General features: G+C 33.1%; 1 protein-coding gene across 1 annotated transcript; it reads right to left on the reverse strand.

Annotated features, from left to right (window-relative positions):
• Positions 1-1,695: 1,695 nt before the first annotated feature.
• On the reverse strand, positions 1,696-8,343 carry LOC149239888 (uncharacterized). The gene is made up of 4 exons (XM_089369996.1): positions 7,708-8,343; positions 4,762-5,918; positions 2,469-4,251; positions 1,696-2,361 (listed from the first exon to the last, which is right to left on the reverse strand). The coding sequence occupies exons 1-4, from the start codon at positions 8,341-8,343 to the stop codon at positions 1,696-1,698; spliced, it is 4,242 nt and encodes a 1,413-aa protein (XP_089226122.1).
• Positions 8,344-20,447: the final 12,104 nt, after the last annotated feature.

Raw genomic sequence — 20,447 nt, forward strand, 5'->3', positions numbered from 1 at the left:
GGTAGAAGGTAAGAACAACGAAAGGAAACGACAAGGGGCAAAAAGAGGGAGAGTTGAATGCAAGAAGCAGGAGGAGCAATGGGGGAGACGCCAGCCAGGCTAGAAAAGGCCAACAAGGAAGCCAAATCGAATTAAGAGGGAGCTAAGAGCCGCAAAACCACAAAAATGCATATTTGCTAACTCATATGTTATAAATGTGCAATTATAAAACACCTTTCAACATAATAATTTTAAAAATAAAATAAAACTAAAAACCAAATCTATTTATTAAATATATATATGATTATGCTTCTCAAGGGAAAAGTTTTATGCCATCCATCTTCCATGGCTAAGATGAATAGAGATGGCATCTTCCATAAAAATCTTTCAAACCATATATATATATGAATAGAGATGGCATCTTCCATAAAAAGCTTTCAAACCATATACATATAACGTCATGTGAAAGCGTAAAATGAGTATGAAACTTTCAAATCTTAGATAAACATTACTTTATTATATATATATATATATATATATATATATATATATATATATATATATATATATATATATATATATATATTTTAACATAATCGGGTACTGTATTATATTTCAAAAAAAAAAAAAAAAAGAGGAGGCCGAACTCCTATGTTACAAAACTTTATGCCAGGAAAACAAAGAGAGGAAATGCTACGGGATGGACAAAATTCCTCTTTGTTCCTGCCTTTTCTGACTTTTGAAAAAACTAGACAAGAGTAGATTCTAATAAACTGGAACAACAGAAAGCAATATTTACAAGGCATGCTCAGTCTATGTTGATATGGCTAATTTGTCGAGCTGTAGATTCTTCAGGTTTGTTATCAATGTCAGCTTGCTTGATACTTGACGAGTTGGTATGGACTGCATTTCTATTTTCGATCATAAACTTCAGAATTTCAATGGATTCCTATGCGTGACTGCACCTGTTGGAGAGCTCATTGAACTGATCTTGGAGAAAATAAATTATGTGGAGGAACAAGTTGAGGTCAACTTCATACTTTTCACTGGTGAGCCGGTTGTGATTGTCTATCTTGGCATCCAGAATCTTCTGGTGGGCATGAATTTGCTCCAACTCGGCCTGAAGGTCGGCACAGTGGAGACAATCTTCACTTCTTGCCATTGTTGAAGACAGAAGATGATGTTTGGAGCGCTGAGTATACCGAGAAGCTGAAAAATGTAGAAGATGCTTAACTTGGAAGCACGCAACGGACACAAAAGGAACCATGAAGCAGGGAAGGGTAAACAGAGACGAGGGAGGCAACTCAAAACCGATAGAGCATGAAGGAAGAATGGGCAAAAGTAGGGAGGAAGACTCAAATCGTGGAAGCGGGGCGATAGAATGAGAATAAATCAAGATGCGGGAATGAATGGAAGAAGGGGCGTATAAGAAGGGGTGAGAATGCAGAGGGCCAGGCAGGGGAATGGAGGGAGAATCAGAGAAGAAGCGAGGGAAATCACAGGGGAGGGAAGGTCGAGACAGGAAGGGATGGGCGACAAGATGGAAGACGGCTGAACGAATCATTGCAAGCGAATTGATGGGATATTCAAGGTGATGCCGGATCTCAAGGCAGATTTTGGCAGAGATGAGGATCTGATAAATCTTTGACAAGGCACAGATGTCAGAGTTCTCAGAGTTACTATAGATCGGATTGAGATAAAATAAAAAGATTTTAGTCATGGTAAATAATGTTGAGTTTCCACTGTGTTGCAAAGAAGATTACCCAAAGGTCTGGCACAAGCTCTGTTGGCATGGAAGTCGGCCTCCTTGTTGAGAGTGCGGAGGACGTGGAGAAATCGCAACTCTGTCATTGATTGGCCGATAATTTGACAACGGCTAATGGTCTGTTGGAGAAGAACATTGGGAGATTTTCTGTTATGAGCCATTAAGCTGATGACTACAGCTGAGTCACCAAATATCAATGTTGTACCTATGCCAATTTTATTGAGCTGGACGAGTCCCTGATATAAAGCCAAAGCTTCAACCCTATTATTGGAGATGGGGCCAAGTCCCCATTCATAAGTAACAATGCGTTCCCCATTGGCGTTGAATATGACTCCTCCTGCTCCTGCAATTCCAGGATTAGATTTGGAAGCACCATCAAAGAAGAGATAATAGATGTTGCAATTTTTAAGCCATGTTGAGAACTCTTCTTCTTTTAATCTTATTTTCCAGTTATGACTTGCATTGTTGTGCCTATTGTTGGTGATGTTCCCATTCTGGTTACTGTTGTTTTTATCCAGCAAATAACCAATGAAGTTCCGCTCTTCAACACTGAGACCAGTGATATCAATATTTCTTTGATTTTTGGCAGAGATAGTTTCTAGAGTGAGGCTCCTTACCTTGTTGCATAGTTTTCTTATGGTCGTTTCAATATCAATATTTCTAGAGTGAGGCTCCTTACCTTGTTGCATAGTTTTCTTATGGTCGTTTCCTTGTCTTTGAATACCCTGCGATTTCTAGCCAGCCAAATGTTCCACAACATAGAATAGGGAAGGGTATCCCAGACCCTTTTAACTATATTATTCTTCTTATGCTGCCATGGATAATTCTTCTTCCAATGATGCAGAACTTCTCCTATGGAATTTTGAGAATTCCAAGGAATATGGTCGGTGAAGGATATTTCTCTCCAACAGGTGGTAGCAAAGGGGCAGGCAATGAAGAGATGTTGAATGGTTTCTTCAGCAGCTTGACAATTAGGGCAGCGGGAAGGGCCACTAATGCCTCGCTTTTGCAAATTTTCAGCGGTAAGGATTTTCCCCTTAAGAAGAGTCCAAAGGAAGAATTTAATTTTAGGAAGGGCCTCAGACTTCCAAACAGTTTTCCAGTGAGTCCAGATGGGCGTGGGATGATTACTGTTGCAGATGTGTTGGTGGGCAGCTTGAATAGTATAATTAGATCCAGATGGATCCCAGCGGAAGCCATCTAAATCATTATTTTTTATAGGAGCTATGTTGTGAAGATGGGTTTGGAGAACAGAGAAGCTTGCCTTGAGATCATTGGGAATGGCTGGAAAAGTCCACCCTGTCCATAATTGGGATTGGGGATCCCACTGGGAAATCTGATCCAGGTGTTGAATGCCTATGTTGTCAAAAAAGGAGAGGATTGGATCAACTCCAACATGGCTGTTTATAGGGTGTTGTCCCATAATTTTATCAGATCCAATTTTAATATTAGCACCTCCCTTGGGGACTTTAGATATGTTCTGAGCCATAAAGGGAATTGCTTTCTTGCACAATCTCCAAATTTTGGAGCAATCTGTGTTAGGAATGTCGTGGTCGAGAAGGTGCTGCCTTGGGAAATTTAAATATTTAGCTTCCAACACCCTTTTCCACCAAGCAGAAAGGCTGGTGATAAGTCTCCAAGCAATCTTGCCTCCAAAAGCAAGATTGAGGAACTTGGGGGATCTGATTCCAAGGCCTCCTCGATCTTGGGACTGAATTACCTGCTTCCAATTAACCAGATTGAACTTCTTTTTGTCATTTTTCCCTCCTTGCCAAAGAAATTGACGGAGGATGATTTCCATTTTATGATGAAAAGAGGCCGGAGCTTGAAGGAGGGTGAATTGGTATAAGGGCAGAGAGGAAATACCTGATTTTAAGAGAATTAGGCGACTTGCTGGATTGAGCCAGATGGAACCCCATTGCTGCACTTTCCTTTTCATTTTGTCAATTATAGTATCCCATACTTCTGCTTTTAATGGACCTGCACTCACTGGCATGCCCAGATAAGTGAAATGCGTCCAATCATAATTGCAAGAGACTCCAAAGGTATTGGCGATATTGTGAAGGACTTGAGCTGAAGTATTCCATCCATAAATGCAGCTTTTCAACTGATTGACCATTCCTCCAGAGTATCGCATATATTTGTCTAAAAGAGCTTTGAAGCGTCGGGCTATTATATTGGAAGCTCCTCCAATTAGCAAAGTGTCATCAGCAAATTGAGAGTGATTTATATTCTTTACCCCATTCCCAAATTTAATGCCTGTGATGAGGCCAACCCTCTGATTGAAGTCCAAAGCTTTGCTAAAGGATTCAGCCATCAAAATGAAAAGATAAGGTGAGAGAGGGCACCCTTGTCTTAGACCTCGAGATGATTGGAAAGCATTTCCAGGTCTGCCATTAACAAGAGGAGAGATCCAGGGGCCAGAAATGCAGGCTTTAATGAGGTTCAAAAAAGCCACCTCAAACCCCATCTTCTTTAGAACAGCCATGAGGAAAGAGTGCCTTACTCTGTCAAAAGCCATATCAAGTTTAAGAATAAACCCTTTCTCTTTTCTAGACTGGCTCGAATGGATGGCTTCTTGGACAAGGAGGATAGAATCAGAAATTTGTCTATTGGCCAAGAAACCCCCTTGGTTTTCAGAAATGAGGGAAGGGAGGAGGGGTTTGAGGCGGGAAGCAAGGATTTTGGTCAGGATTTTGTAAGAGGAATTGCATAGGGAGATGGGTCGAAATCGAGCAAAGGAAGAGGGTCGATTTTCTTTGGGAATGAGGGCAAGGTGGGTGGCATTGGTGAAGCCTCCAATTTTACCCTTGCGTTGGACCCATTTGATCATTTTGATTAAATCTTTTTTAATTATTCCCCAATAAGCTCGATAGAAGCAGATGGGGAAACCATCTGGGCCTGGAGCTTTGTCAGGTTGGAGGGTCCAAATAGTTCTTCTTATTTCTTCCTCATCAATTTCCTTGTTCAAATTGTCATTCATTTCCTTGTTGATCTCGCTGGGGAGATATTGCAACAGATCTGTATAATCTTCCTCTTCTTTTGTTTCGGTTAGGAGAGCTCTGTAGTGATCTGTGGCTACCTTTCGAATAGCATCTTGTGTGTTTTGACGATTTCCATCTGCATCCAAAATAGAGTTTACATTATTCCTTGCTTTTTGGACAGTAGCCTGCTTATGAAAGAAAGTTGAATTCTTATCTCCCCCTTGCAGCCAGAGCTGCCTCGACTTTATCCTCCATTTAAGTTCCTCTTCTCTGTTTGCACGACACAGTTGTGAGTAAAGATCGCTCTCCTGGTCTTTGTTCTCCTGTGAAAGGCCATGCTCTTCTATTATTCTATGGATACAGTCCAGTTTGCTCTTTATCTCCTTTTTGATCTTCTCGGGTTCCTTATAGCAATTTTTTGCCCATTCCTTTAAAACCTGCTTAGTCTTTCTTAGCTTGGTTTCCCAAATGTAACCAGGGGACCCTTCAACATGTTGGCACCAAGTGTTTTGTACGATCTCTTTGACAGCTGGAATGCAGTTCCACAGTGAACTATACTTAAAGGGAATGGGTCCAAGAGGACAGTGGGTTTCCAGAGTAAGAGTTATAGGGTAATGATCAGAGGCAGAGAAAGGAAGGATGGAGGCATAACCCACAGAGAAGGAGGAGAGAAACGTAACATTGATTAAGATTATATCAAGCCTTTCCATAATGTTACCTTTACCCAACCTACGATTGCTCCAAGTATACCTTCGATTTTTTGGTGCAACATCGATGAGATCATGATCTTGCATAATGTTTTCTAAATGAACTCTGTAAGGATCAGGGGAGAAGCTACCTCCTCTTTTCTCATTGGAATGAAGAATAAGGTTGAGGTCTCCCCCGAAAATGATATTATTACTTTCTTCTGCATCTATGCTGGCTTTGAGATCATCCCAGCAACGCTCCTTGTCTCTGTAGTGATTAGGAGCATAGATATTATAGATGACTATAATTTGTTTATCTGTTCTGTTTTCTAGAATGGTTTTTATCCAATGCTGATTAACAGTGTCCGATATATGATTCCATATGTTGTGGTTCCAGAGAGTTGCGATTCCTCCAGAGGCACCCCTTGATTCACTAATGCTGCCATTGTACTGCCTCTGCTGATCAATAATTCCAATCATTTCTTGTTGACCCTGTTTTGTTTCCTGTAACAAAAGAATTTATGGTTTCTCACCATGAATAAGATCTTTTAGGGCAACTATTTTGGAGGGGTGCCCTAGTCCCCTACTATTCCAAGAAAGAAACTTCATCATTGAGTATGTGGGGTATGGAGAGGTGCTCGCCCCCCTTGATCCTTGTGGATTGTTTCTTTATCATATTGCCCTAGAATATAGGATTCTAAGTGCCCATGGCTATGTCTTTCTGAGCGTTCTCATCTCTATGTTGCTTAGCAGATTTCCTACCCGGCCCAAGTTTTTTATGAGAGTCACTGGTTGCTCCATGTTCTTTGGAGGAACTCCTGGTTTGCCTAATAGGAGGAGGATCAAGGGAAGGCTGGGAGGAGATAAGCAGAGGAAGAGAGGTTTCGAGGGCATCGGATTGGACCAAAGGAGGGGGGTAATATCCGGGGGAGTGATTTTGGGGGGGGGGGGAGAGGACAGAAAAAGGATTGGATGAAGGGGGGGGAGGAAGATGAGAGAGGGGAGGGAGGGCAGAAATGGAGGGGGAGGAAGAGGAGGGGCGAGCTGCATTGGAAGCTGGAGGGCCAGCTTCAGAAGGAGCTTTGGCCATGGGGGCCGTCTTCTTTTTCTTAATTGTTTCCCATTGTTCATCTTGTGAGCCATTCTCAACATCAACAAGTTTAGTACAGCGATTGGCAAAATGGTCGTATTCATGACATACCTTACATTTGAATGGGATCTGCTCGTAATCCAGCTGCTAAATATTGTTACAGGGAAAAGTGTCTATATATAACTGCTCTATCCCACTAAGGTGTGACAGCTGCCTTAGAAACAAACAGAGAAAAGCTACTTTCGTTTTTCCTTTATGAATTATAGATAGAGAGGAACAGAAAGACCAACCTCTATCTTGCGCTAATCTCCTGATTTGATTCCTCTCTTCTTTGATAGTCTTTAGCTACCTGCTCCCTTGCACGCCCAGCTTCACAAAGTACCTGTAAGATCACATAAGCATAGCACTATACAAAGACATGGATCTATAATCATAAACAATCTAGGATCAGAAGTAAATTGACCATACAAATGTAGTAAGTATCAATGACACAAGAGCATGGAGGAAAACTTAAATAGCTTTTATTGATAAACAAGAAAAAGCCAAGAGGAGTTACAACCAGTTGTTCTGACCCAGCATCAACCTCCCAGCAAAGAAGCCCCTCTTCACCTCAAACAAAGCTTAGATCACCCAATAATATGATGTTTGTCTCAAGAAACCAACAGCAATTCCTTACAATATGCAAAATTTCAGCCTCTGGATCTCTGGGATGAGGGATCCATATATAGATATCTGTAAGGGGGATGAGTCAATAGTGTCTTCCCTCTGATAGTTCTTTCTTCCGCTTGGAGATTGATGGTATCTTACTCATCCTTGGTCGAATTCAGTGAGGCAAGTGTCACAGGAGAAGTTTTTGGAAGCTTCCATTGCCTCTCCACCTCGCGGAATGACACTGCCATTTGTCATTTCTCGCCCATCGCACCCCATAGAAGGGATTTTTGAAATTCAACGCACCCACCCAGTGTATTTAGGTGAGATGCAACGCACTTAGCCAGTGGAGCAGCTGAAATGATCCTGTTTTGACCAATTCTGAGCAGTTTTTCATGGAGAACTTCTGGGAGAAGCTGTAATCTGTTGACCTTGTTCCTTTGGGGTTTAGAACAACACTTTTAGGGACTTAGGAGCCCTTGGTTTATGGACATTTCATGCTTGGGGTTGTAGGGCCCAAAAATGTCTATAACAAATATGACTCCAGTCGTCTACTTTAAGTTTGATGGCTTCGGGAAGGCCTTTGCCTAGATCAACTTCAACACATATACGCACACAAGCTTGCATATTATCTTTTGGTTCGTTGTGATCAATGAATCTACCAATTGCATTCCTAATTGCTCGAACCAATTCATCTCCCCAACAATGAAGGGGGAGATGAGGAAGCCGAACCCAGACCGGAACAACACTAGGAACGTCCAGTTCTGGGTCAAAATCTGGAGTCCATTTATTGAGATACAGGCCTCTAGAATCCATGAAATAAGGGCCATTTCTGAAGATTAGGTCCTTGTCTTCTCTAGATTCAAAATGAAAGGTAAAGTACCCTTTCCCGCAAAATCTAATGGATATTTTGCCTTGGATTTTATCAGACCAGTTTCTTTCGACCCATCTTTGCACAGTCTTCGGGGATGGCCAGAGGCCCTTGAATTGACCAATGAGTCCTTTTTCTGCTAAAGAAAGGGCAGCCATGCGGGGAAGGGCTGGAGGAAGATTAACTTCTTGAAGCACATCAAGTTTTTTGACGAACTTGGAGACGGTTGGACGAGGGCGCTGCGGAGGCAAGGATTTTACCAGGTCTGAGAAAGCTTGTTGGGCATCAGCCACCTCCGGTGTAGCGTCCGGAGGGGCCATGGCGAAGCCGAAGGCCAAGACAAACGCACGACAGTTTGACCTAGCAGAGGCAGAGCAAGGCGGGCGCGTTCATGAGCAAAATTACTTTATTATATTAATATATATAAATATGTAATGATTTTCTTTTAGAAGTTTTAGAGGTGTAAGTATGAAACTTTCAAATTTTAAATAAGTCATATATATATATATATATATATATATAGATATATATATCAAAGCATAAAATGAAAAATGAGTATAAAACTTTCAAAGATAAACATTATTTTATTATATTTATATATAATAATATGTAATAATTTTTTCTACAAATGTAAGATAAAGAATAAATAAATAAATTATATATATATATATAATTGTTTATTTAATAAATAAATTATAATTATATATAAAATTATATATATATACAATTATATATATATATAAAATTGTTTTCTTTTATATGACTTGATAAGTATTATTTTTAATAAGCATGCTATTTAGAATTTATTATTTGAAAATTAGAATATTATATATATGAAATAAAATAAACAAAATTAGAATAAAATATCAGAATATTATATATATATATATATATATATAACAAAATTATATGCATATATATAAACGAAATTATATGCATTGTTTATTATTATAGATGGAGTTTTAATATTTTTTTTAAAATATTTTTAGAAAATTGAAAAGAATTAAAATAATTATTAACATTATAAAATTCATTAAGATTAATATAACTATATAAATTAAATGGTTTGTAAATGTTGATAAGATATCAAAACACTTACTTTATAATACATTTTGTATTATTAAAATTTAAAAATCATTAAATTATAATTTTATTTTAATTATTATTATTATTGTTAATTAAAAAAAATTAACATATGAATTAAACACACATATATATACACACACAGATATCATAACTACTTTTGAGATAAATCACAACTTTTGAGTTGTGACTACTATTAAAAATATTCTACAATATTTTATGAAAGTTAAATCTCTATTATCCATTTAATAATTATTAAATTAAAATTTTGAAAACCTATTCAAAAAAACACACTTATATCAAGGAATAAAATAAAGTAAAAATAAAAATTAAATCCATCTTTTAAAACTTAAAAAATAATAAAATATAAATATATTATTACACTTTCATGAGAAAGTTATATCCAATTATTAAACTTTCAAATCCTAAAATGTATATTATTATGCATGCCCCAAGGGAAGGATTATACATTGGGTATTTGTTGGCTATCTATTAATTTAGTCAAACAAGAGATATTTTTAAGTTTAACAAAGTGAAACTTTTAAATATATTTTTCTATTTTTTATTGCCCAATGCTTCAAATAGTGAGCCAAGAATACACGTGTCATATTATATTTTGTTTTTATTTTTATTGCATTTCATAATTGAGTGAGACATCTCATAATTAAGTAATTGATACATTTCTTTATTTAAAGGTGGCAAAATAGTTTTTATATACATTTCTTTATTCAAAAGTGGCAAAATAGTTTTTATATTAATTACAAATCCAAAAGTACATGGGCCACATTAGTTTTTGTTTTTGTTTTTATTGCATTCCATAATTGAGTGGGACATTTCAAAATAAAGTAATTGATACATTTCTTTATTCAAATGTGGCAAAATATTTGTTATATTAATTAAAAATCCAAGAGTACATGGGTCACATTAGATTTTGCTTATGTTTTTATTGCACTTCATAATTGAGTGAGATATCCTATTATTAAGTAATTGATACATTTTTTTATTCAAAGGTGGCCAAATAATTTTTGTATTAATTAAAAAATTAATATCAAAAGTAACATGAAAAATGTTTAATAATTTTATAAGCTAATTTTGTTATCTCCATAATAAATAAAATAAACACTTTTATATTTTTAAATTTATATATTTATCGTCACTAAATATGTTTACCATTCTATATTTACTTAATATAGTTATAACATTTAATATTTCAAAAATCATCAAAAACAAACTATATACTACAAGTAACTATTTGTAAATAATACATTGTACTATTTTTTAATTTTTTAATTAAAATGTATATTAAATGATGATTTTTAATATTCTACCCAAAAATACATTTTACAACTACATGTCAAAACATAATTACTAATTCTTTTAATATATCACAATAATGATCAAATAGTTTCACTATTATTTTAAAAGGGGCGGAGAGAAGCTATTATGTAGCACTTGTTTTATATATGTATATCCTACAATTTTCCTTTACATCATGTGCCAAATATTATTATACCCGAAAATAAGTTATATTGTTTTTGCTTGTAGGTAAAAAAGTTTTGACTTCACTTAGTTTTGAAATTTTTAAACAAATTTTATCAAATTTATTAAAGCCTTCGGAAAAAATAAATATTAAACTAAATATTTTAAAAATAAAAAATAAAAATAAAAAAATTTAATTTTTTAAAATTGAAATTTCTTTTTTGATAAGTTGTGGTATATTGATTGAAATTTTTTATGTGTTTTTTAATCAAATTTTCATAAATAGAAATCGTTTAAAAAAAACTCATGCCACCCAGTGTCAAAAAAATTAATTATTCAACTTAATTTGATGCATGCATGGATTTCAGAAATAAAATTCGATATGATTGAAATCTAAGGTTGATTGGATATGTTAGAATGCAAAACATCAATATTTGTTCGTTAAATATGTGAATGAGTACGACAAAAATAATTTTTTAAGGGAGTAGTTTTTAAGTGCGAATTTTTTGGAGTTTCCAACAATTTTTTTGCTCGAATCTCACAAAAAAATTTGTGGCCAAATTTTGATTTGTGTTGTTTAAACTAGTTTTTAACTACATATATAGATTCAAAACCCTTAAAAACAATTGTGACACTTCACCTATCAAACTTGTAAATTCAAAGAATCACAAGAAAATGTTCAAAAAATCACACTTAAAAACAAAGACTGAACAATGACAAAACTATAAAAACTCAAACTATGATAACACAATTTATTTATGCATCAAATCTCACCATCTCTTTTGAACAATTAATTTTTTTTATTTTTTTTATTTTTAATGCTTCATAACTCTTCGTATTTAATTTAAAAATAATAATAATGATAATAATACTTCAACTGATCAAAGAAGTTAAAAAGACAAAATATTTAATTTCAGAGATTAATATATTATTTAAAATTTTTAAATTTTAAAAGATAAGAGAACAATTACTTTGTCTAGGTATTTAAGTTAAATCTAATTAACAATTATTTTTACACTTTATAAGTTTAAAGGTTATTAATAAATTCGTTTTCAAAAACACTTCAATAAATTCCATTTTTATGGATATTTATTACATGATCTTATCTTGATACTACGTGTCATATTGTATTATAATGTGTGTAAGTATGTTAGATCTGATGGTGAAAAACAAGGAGTTTTCACTATTGGATAAAGTTCAATTCCCACAAGGCCTATCTCAAAGCCATCGGTCACCTTGAGATAGTGGTCATACATGAGGCTTTACCGAAAGAGTTTATATCAAATATGGTCTTCTTACTTGTGCACATATAAGTGGATCAAAGCCACCCCAATGTCCTTCAAATTTTAAAGTGGTTTGTGCATTGGAATTGGAGAAGTCTAAAAGTTATACAAGGTGAAAGGTGCTCGAGGGGGGTCATCACAAACCTTGAAGGAACAAGTGAATCTTATTACACATGGGGACTTGTATCAATTCCATTAATAAAGCATATGCTTATGCTTTGTGGTAAGGACTCAAAGTAGCCAAAGACATTTGCATCCAATTGCTTATAGTGACAAGGGACTCCAAAATCATTATTAATCATAGGGTACATGACTCTTTGCCAAAAGAACTCTCTACCTTCAAATACATGTCATAGTAGATAAGAATCCAAATTTTTTTCTTCCATCAACTCTTATCATGTCTTCTAAGGAAATAATCAAGAAGCAAATTGATGGGAAAATTACGGTTTAAAGCATAAAATTTTGGGAATTAGCGGTTAATGGCACATTATATCAACACCATGTCCCTTAATTTATTGAATAATACAATGATACATTTAACGATCTTAAATTTTCACATGGTGCACATTCCAAGCCTCAACAAATATATGATATGCATTGTGAAGAGATAAAATCCCTAAGGTCGCATGCTCCAAGTATAAACCTTGTGCCTTGTCCTCCATTGGTGGTAATTACTCTAGATCACTATGGGATAATGGTAACTCAGTTAGACAAGCTTAGGAGGTCAACTAACCCTCTCCACCGGGTAAATAACATTGTTGCTTTTAGACAATTGTTTAGAGTTTTTTTTAGTGCTAAATATCTCCCAAGGGAACCATTCCCTTAGTAGGTTTTCAAAATGAAAAGCATAAAAATTCCGAGCCAAAGTTGACCACGGAACCAATAAGACAAACCAGTTTGTGACTCTTTGAATTTACATCATTTGAGAGTTCAAAACTTAAGGATTGGGGTGGTTGCAGTAGGTAAGGTACAACACTCCTTCTTTACTAAATAAATTGGTTAAATAGGGCATCAAATGAACTCTAAAGAGATTCACAAAATGTGTCATGCTCTTAGAATCCATGAAGAGCGTGTGCATTGGAACAGGTCCTCAATTTTCAATCTTACTTCTAAAATTTATGAAATTGAGTGTCAAATTACTACACAAGTAATATTATTATGGAGTCTTGGTTGGAACTGAAGAAGTGGTTCAGAGTTGTATAGGCTAAGTGTAGTCTCCTTTGAAATTTGGTTAGTAATTTGTGTTAGGGAAAATAGTCCACGACTTCTAACCAAAGGATGTTATCCAACTTGTTGAGGGGAGTGAACACAAAATAAGAAACTATGAATGAATTTGACATCCAGGAGATGGTAGCTATGAACTAGGAGCTTGAACCAACAAGCATTATGGCATTATGTTGGAGGATATACCACTCATTATGTTCTTTGTTAGGTCTTTTATTTTATTTTTTATATATTAACTATTATAATATTGGGCAATATTATAGAGTGTATATTATTAAGGAGTAACTGGTAATTTTATATGAGGACAAAGTCAATTATGTTTTGGGTTTCTAATAACATTGTTTATGGATCATGTGGTCTAACATACAATAAATGCATTTTTACAATATGTACATTTTAAAATGTTATATAGATGAATTCATAGTAAAATATCAAATTTATCTTTTATATATATATATAAAAAGAGAGAGAGATATTACAACAAAACACTATATTATTTTAAATATAAAATGTTTAAAAACACACATGTACATTATATAGCAAAAAATATAATATCCACATAACAATCATTGTGCAATAGTTATCTATACCAATAAAATATTGGATAATAATATAATGTTTTGCACTTTTAAAGAAAAGATCCCCTACACACAAACATATATATAACATTTTCATAATTATTGTGCTTTAAAGTATTGGTAAAATATGTATTATTTATTATTTAATGTTTTTTAGATGACAAAGTATAATATATACATTAGTTTCTTTTAATATATGACCAACCAAACAAAATTCACTTTTTTTAGAAGTTGCAAAAAATCATTAGATTTTCAAAAGTGTTGATTAAGAATAATTTTTTATTTTGAGCATATTTTTGATACTTTAAATTTTTTATATATTAAGTATGCATATTGTTTTTTTAATGTTAGTGATTTTCATGCCAATTTGAAAAGTGTTCATTCAACATCAACCCCCTTTTTGACTTATTTTTGACAGTAAGTATGAATAAGTTTTTAGAATGTTGGTGATTTTCATGCAGATTTTGAAAAACATTGATGTAACAACAACTTCTTTTTTTTGAGGCATATTTTTGACATTTTATATTTTTTATGTCCTAAATATGTATACTTTTTTTTTAAATGTTGATTATTTAACCATTTTTCAAATTGTTTTATTCATCTTCTTGTTCTTCATCCTAATATGTTTTTTTAAGGGTTTTCCAAACTTGTGTTTTTTGTTATGCTTTTCAATGTTTTTATTTATAATAAAAATAATAATTTTTTTGCAAAGTTAAAAACAAAACAATAAAATCATGATTTTGAAATTATGATTTTTTATATAGTTATATATAATTGATTAATACTCCAATACACATAAACTAATTGTCACTAAAAATAATAATTTTAAACAAATGCACATTTTGTGATGATGATGGTGGTTAACGTCCACTGAGACCATACTTTGGTCTATCGGACCTAAAGAAATGAATTATTTAGTTTGATTTAAGATTTTATTCCTATGCTCAAAAAGCTTGGAGAGAACCCTCCCGAGCTCACTGTAATTTTGACAACGTAAAAGGCTAGGAAGGTCAGTATTGCAACAAATATTTTGAAACTGAGATCTAATGTGGTTGTACGTGGGGCACTCTAAGAGGAAGTGATTTTCATCCTCGATGTTCGTATTCTCATGGAGATGGCATAACCTTTCCATCCATGGTGTTTTAGGAACTACCCAATAACCCGTTTCACTATGGAGCTCATGAGAGTTCATTCTAATCTTGGCTATATTAATTTTCTTCTTTGAGCTAGTTAAAACAGAGATATACTTTTGATCTTCTAGGGTGGGGTTGATGACCTCCTTATAATATCTTAATTTTCTTTTAGCTGCTAAATCTTTCTCACACCACATTTTTTCTTTGAACTTAGAAGTAACAATATTTTTAATGTTATTAATGTTTTGCAATGCAACATTCTCGTCGATCTCCTAATGGTTTAACCAGGCCCTGGTGTCTTTATACCAACCTTGTTTGAGCCTTAGGTGGTCTGGAATTCAAAGCTAGCTTAGGAAGTCTATGGTCTCTTATGTTATTGATTTTGTGCTTGTACAACAGAAGCCTAGTCATAGCTAGGCTCTCGATAGGGGAAAGACCCACTTATATAAGGAGAATAGGATAAGGTGTGTTGCTTTTAATTTTGAGGTTATACGTTATAAAACGCTTTTGGATTTGCTCAATCTTTCTCCAGGATTCTCTAGATATGCTACAACCCCAAAGCTCACATCCATATAAGATAATCGGAGTGACTAAAGTTTCAAAGAGGATCTTCTTTCTATCCCACATTACGAGGTTTGTTGTTTTACAATCTTTTCAAGACCAAAATAAGCTTTCCATCCCCCATTAATCCTTTTCTCAATGTTATAGTTCCAGTTCAGCTTGTGATTAATATCAATTCCTAGGTACTTGTAGGAAGACACTTCCTCCAAGTTACTATTGTCATACATAAAATTAGCATAAGTGTCATTCTTGGATTTGATAATCATAACTTTTGTTTTATCAGTGTTAACAACCATACCCACGGTAGAGCAGAAATCCTTTAGAAGTATAAGTTGCTTATCAAGATCAAATGGGCACCTTGCGAGAAGAACAATATCGTCAGCATAGAGAAAAAGGATGATGACTATCCCAGCTAAGATCATGCCGGCACATACTGCTTCCTCTAAACAACCTTCTAGCTTGTCGATGTAAATGCCAAATAGGGTAGGGAGGAGGGGGCAACCTTGTTTAACTTCGATATTACACTTAATATCTTTTGACCACCCCTCATTGCTCTTTAACTTGGCAATTACATTCCCTGATAACCTTATAGCGACAGCTCTCAACTCAAAAGGAACCTTTAGCTCTTCTAATTTGTTCCAAAACTTGTTTCTAGGAACCATATCGAAAGCCTTTCTAAAGTCCACAAAGCAATAAAAGAGAATGGATTTATCATTGCGGAATTCCTCCACAATGATCCTAAGCGTAACGAGGTGGTCTGTTGTTGAGTGTTGCTTTCTAAAACCCACTTGGCCTATAGCCCGCTTACCTTCACTTTCAAGCCATATGTTCAACTTCCTTTCCAAAATAATACCATATAACTTGGCTAGGAGAGGGCTGATCATAATTGTCTGATAATTAGAGGGGTTATTTGTATCCCCACTTTTAAAAATAGGGTAATGAGGCTTTGAGTCCATGGTTAAGGGAACCCTTGCTTGACCGCTTGATTGAAAAGCTTGTGAATGTGGGGGATGAGGACAGGACCTCCAATTTTTAATATTTCCACCTGGTAACCTTCAATGTCCTTGGCTTTCCCATTAGCCAAGCGATTAACCCCAAAATCAACTTCTTTCGTTGTGAGCAGGGTTTCAAAGTTATCCATGACATTTGGACATTCATAAAGCTTTTTAAGATAGGAATTCCAGTGACGTAAAGCAATTTTATTATTATCTTTAGTTTTCCTAGTTAGAATCTGCCTCCAAAATTTCTTAGGAGCTACCTTAGAGAGGTGTAAGAGATTCTCTTTTCTTTTATGAATATATTGCCTTTTTTTCCTTTTAGTTAGGGCTTTGTATATTTTTATCTTTCCAATTTTAAGAGATCCATCAACAACTTCCTTAATTTCTCTCCTTGCCCTTTTACAATCTTTGTCATACCATGGGTTGGTTTTTCTATTTCTTTTATTACTTGAAACTTAAATTGAGAAATTGTTAATAGAATATGAGAGGGTTGTAGTAAAATTATGATAGAGATCTTCTATGTTGTCTATACTAGATAAAGGAAGCAAATTAGTTTTTAATTCATTTAGAAAGAGATATTTTTTATTTATATCGAAGATTAACTTCTTTTGGCTATAAGTATTATCTTCTATGGGATCTCTAGGCATGACAAAATTGAGAGTTATAAGTAAAGGCCTATGATCAGAGTTAGGGCATGGTCATTTAAGATGTCAAAATTTGTTATTTGTTGTATAGAGGAAGATCGGAGATAACATAGTCTACCACGCTGCTACCAACCCCATGGATGCAGGTCATATGGCTAGAATTGGGCCACTTCTTTAGACCGTTACAAATTATGAGATCATGAGCATTATAGAGCTTGAATAGCTCTGACCCAAACAAATTCTCCTCAAGGTCTTCAGAGCTCCTTTTGTATTGGGTAGCTAGAGGAAGGTCTTCGTCTAACCAAAGAGGATTAGGGTTGGAATGATTGCTTAGAAGAATAGCTTGGTTTCTTGAAGTTCGAGCATTAAAGTCACCCATTTAAAGGATATTGTCTTCATTCCCTAGGCTAGAAATATCATTCTCTAAACCATTGTAAGGACTATTTTTATCTAGATTCTTTTTCTTATAGAAGTTAGAATTGATGGGGGGGAAATAACAGATTGTTATGTAGGTCTTTTTATCATAAATGTCAGTAATTTCTATCCAACTATATTGGTTGTAAGGGTCATTTTTATAAATCCTAGCATGGGGAGAGATGTTCTTCTTAATGTAACAAGTTATACTCCCAATGCCTCTACGAGAGGATCGCTTATTCCAGGTAGATGATAATGTAAAGCCATCTATGTTAGGGACCTTAGATTCTTCGTGCTCCCAAGTTTCAACAAGCAAAATAATATCAACATCATTCGAGATCCAACTTAGCTTGGGGCCTTTGTTCCATGGAAAGCCCCGATCGTTCCAAGAAAGAATACAAAGCATGTTGAATTGCTATTTGTTATTATCTTTTTGGTTTCTATCTTGAATAACAGCTTTTCTATTTCTGATTATTGCCCATTTTCCTTCCTTCCTAGCTTCCTTTACCTTTTGAACCTCCTTTCTCAATTCTGCTTGATCTTCTCGAATGAGATCTTCATTTATAAATATTCTCGTTCCTTTTAGACTTGAGGTTTTACTAAGTATGTCATACTTATGGCCAGTAGAGCTCACCTTTATTCGGATCAGCCTTCCTTTATTCTCAGTTAGTTTCCCCGACCTTGTTGCTTCTGTGAGACACATTGTTTCAATTTGTAATCTGTTATGTAATTCTGCCTGGGCTATGGCTAAAGTATGCTTGTCTACCTCCTCTTTCAAACCAAAGATTATAAGGTTCAAGGCCTTTTTGTTACACTCATGGTCTAATTCTATCATTTTTTTCATTTCATCTTTAATTGGTTTGATATCTAATTTACCTGCCACACTATTTAGGGTGAGGCAGCTATTAACTTTTTCTTCTAGCTCTTTAATCATGTCCTTCATTTTAAGACTCTCTAAAGTATTAGCATCTACTTGCTCGGATGTTTGGTTCATATCTTGGTTTTGTTTTCTATAACCTGCAACCTAGTCTCCATTGCCTCCATCTTATTCTCCAATAGTTCTATTTTATTTTCTATTTGTTTTTGGATCTTGTCTTCAAGAGATGTGAATTTATTTTCCAACATGGCTGCTATCTCTGTTTGTAGCTTGACTTCTTTTTCTTCTCTACATTTCTTTAAAGACTCTATATACTCATAGAGGCTCTGTAGAGTAACTGTGCTAAGTCTACCTTTGGTAATCTTTAGTAATTGTGGTGAATTATTCATGCTAGAAAATATATGAGCAGATATGTATTAGAAAAATATAAGGAATGTGTGCCCCTGATATTAGCAAGCCGGACCGCAGACACATGTGCCCCAGATTTTTTTTCTATTACCATAGAGAGATCGTAAATATAAAAACAAATTTTTAAATGAAGAGAAAATAGGTTTAAAAATTACGGAATATGAGACTTTTTCGCTAAAAATAACATGATAAATAATATATTTTTATAAAAATAATTGAATATTACTAAACTAACAAATTTATGAATTTTATATCCAAAAAAGATAACATCATAAGTTTTTTTTCTCCCAACAAAATAATTCACATACAATTTTAAGTAAAAATAACAAAAATATTGTTAAAAAAATAAATATACAATAATAATAATAAAATAATTAAAAAACATTAATAAATAAAAACAAAAAGTTAAAAATTAAAAAATACAAATATATATATATAGAAAAAAAAAAAAACCTTTAAAGTGAAAAATAAAAATATTAAATGAACATTAAAAAAAAAATAAAAATTATTGAAATTAAAAAAATTAAATAAAATTTAAGTTATTATTTATTATGATTTAAATAAATTTTTGTAATTTATTTTTTAATTGGTTTATTTTTTATTTATCCAATTTCTTTTTATTTATTTATATTTTTTTTTTCGTATTTTGGTGTTAAATTTTTAAATTTACAACTATGTTTTTTAATTTATTTTTTTCATTTTTCAGTTTGGATCAAAATTTTTTGACTCTTAATTAATTTACAAATTTTTAGGAATTATTTCCAAAGTTTATTAAAATTTTGGTACAATTAAATATTAAAATTAATTTTTAGAAATTGAAAAAATATTTTTTTAATTGATCGAATTTAGATTTATGTGATCCATCTCTTGTTTCTCAAAAAAAAAAATTACTAAATAAATAAATATAAATAAAAATAAAAATAAAAGAATAAAAAATAAAAAATAAAAAATAAAAATAAAAATAAAAAAATAAAAAATAAAAAATAAAAATAAAAATAAAGAAAAATAAATAAATAAAATTAATTAATTAATTTAATTAAATTAAATTAAATGAAAATGAAATAAATAATAATAATAATAATAAATAAAATAAATAAATAAATAAAATAAAATAAATAAATAAATAAAATATAAATAAATAAATATAATATATATATATATATATATATATATATATATATATATATATATATATATATATATATATATATATATATAATTCGAGTGATAATTACATCAAAATTCATTTGTTGACGTGTTTCGAACCAACCAGTGTGGTTCATCGTCACGATAATATTTTAAATTTAAAAAAAAAAAAAATCCAGTGATAATTACATCAAAATTCATTTGTCGACGCGTTTCGAACCAACTAGTGTGGTTCATCGTCACGATAAGATTTTAAATTTTTTTGAGTTTTTAAAATTTGAATTTCTATTTTTTTATTGGTGGATGACTAATTTTGTGTAGTATAAAATCAAATTTTCAGAAATAAAAATTATTTTAAAAACTAAAAATGAAAAGAAAAAAAAATCCTCTGATCCCCAAGTGTCATCATAAATTGATTATAAAAAAAATTCCAGATTTATGGATTTTTTCATAATTAATATTTTATTTTACAAAAAAACCGAGTTGCCACAACATTTTGGGCTTTTACTAACTATAGAAACTGGTAGATTCAAAAAACAAAAGCAACAATTTTTCCTTGCTGATTTTTATTATCAATTAACTTTTTTAATTATTTT

The sequence above is a fragment of the Pinus tabuliformis genome, chromosome 8, assembly GCF_031772625.1.
Source record: "Pinus tabuliformis cultivar Carrire ecotype Pingquan chromosome 8, CPIR1, whole genome shotgun sequence".
NCBI classification, from domain to species: Eukaryota; Viridiplantae; Streptophyta; class Pinopsida; order Pinales; family Pinaceae; genus Pinus; species Pinus tabuliformis.

Coding starts and splice junctions, on each gene's coding strand:
- LOC149239888 (XM_089369996.1), bottom strand. CDS start 8,343: ATGGCCCCTCCGGACGCTACACCGGAGGTGGCTGATGCCCAACAAGCT. Junction 5,919..7,707: donor CCGAAGCCATCAAACTTAAA/GTAGACGACTGG, acceptor CTTTTGTTACAG/GAAACAAAACAGGGTCAACA. Junction 2,362..2,468: donor GGCTGGCTAGAAATCGCAGG/GTATTCAAAGAC, acceptor CTATGCAACAAG/GTAAGGAGCCTCACTCTAGA.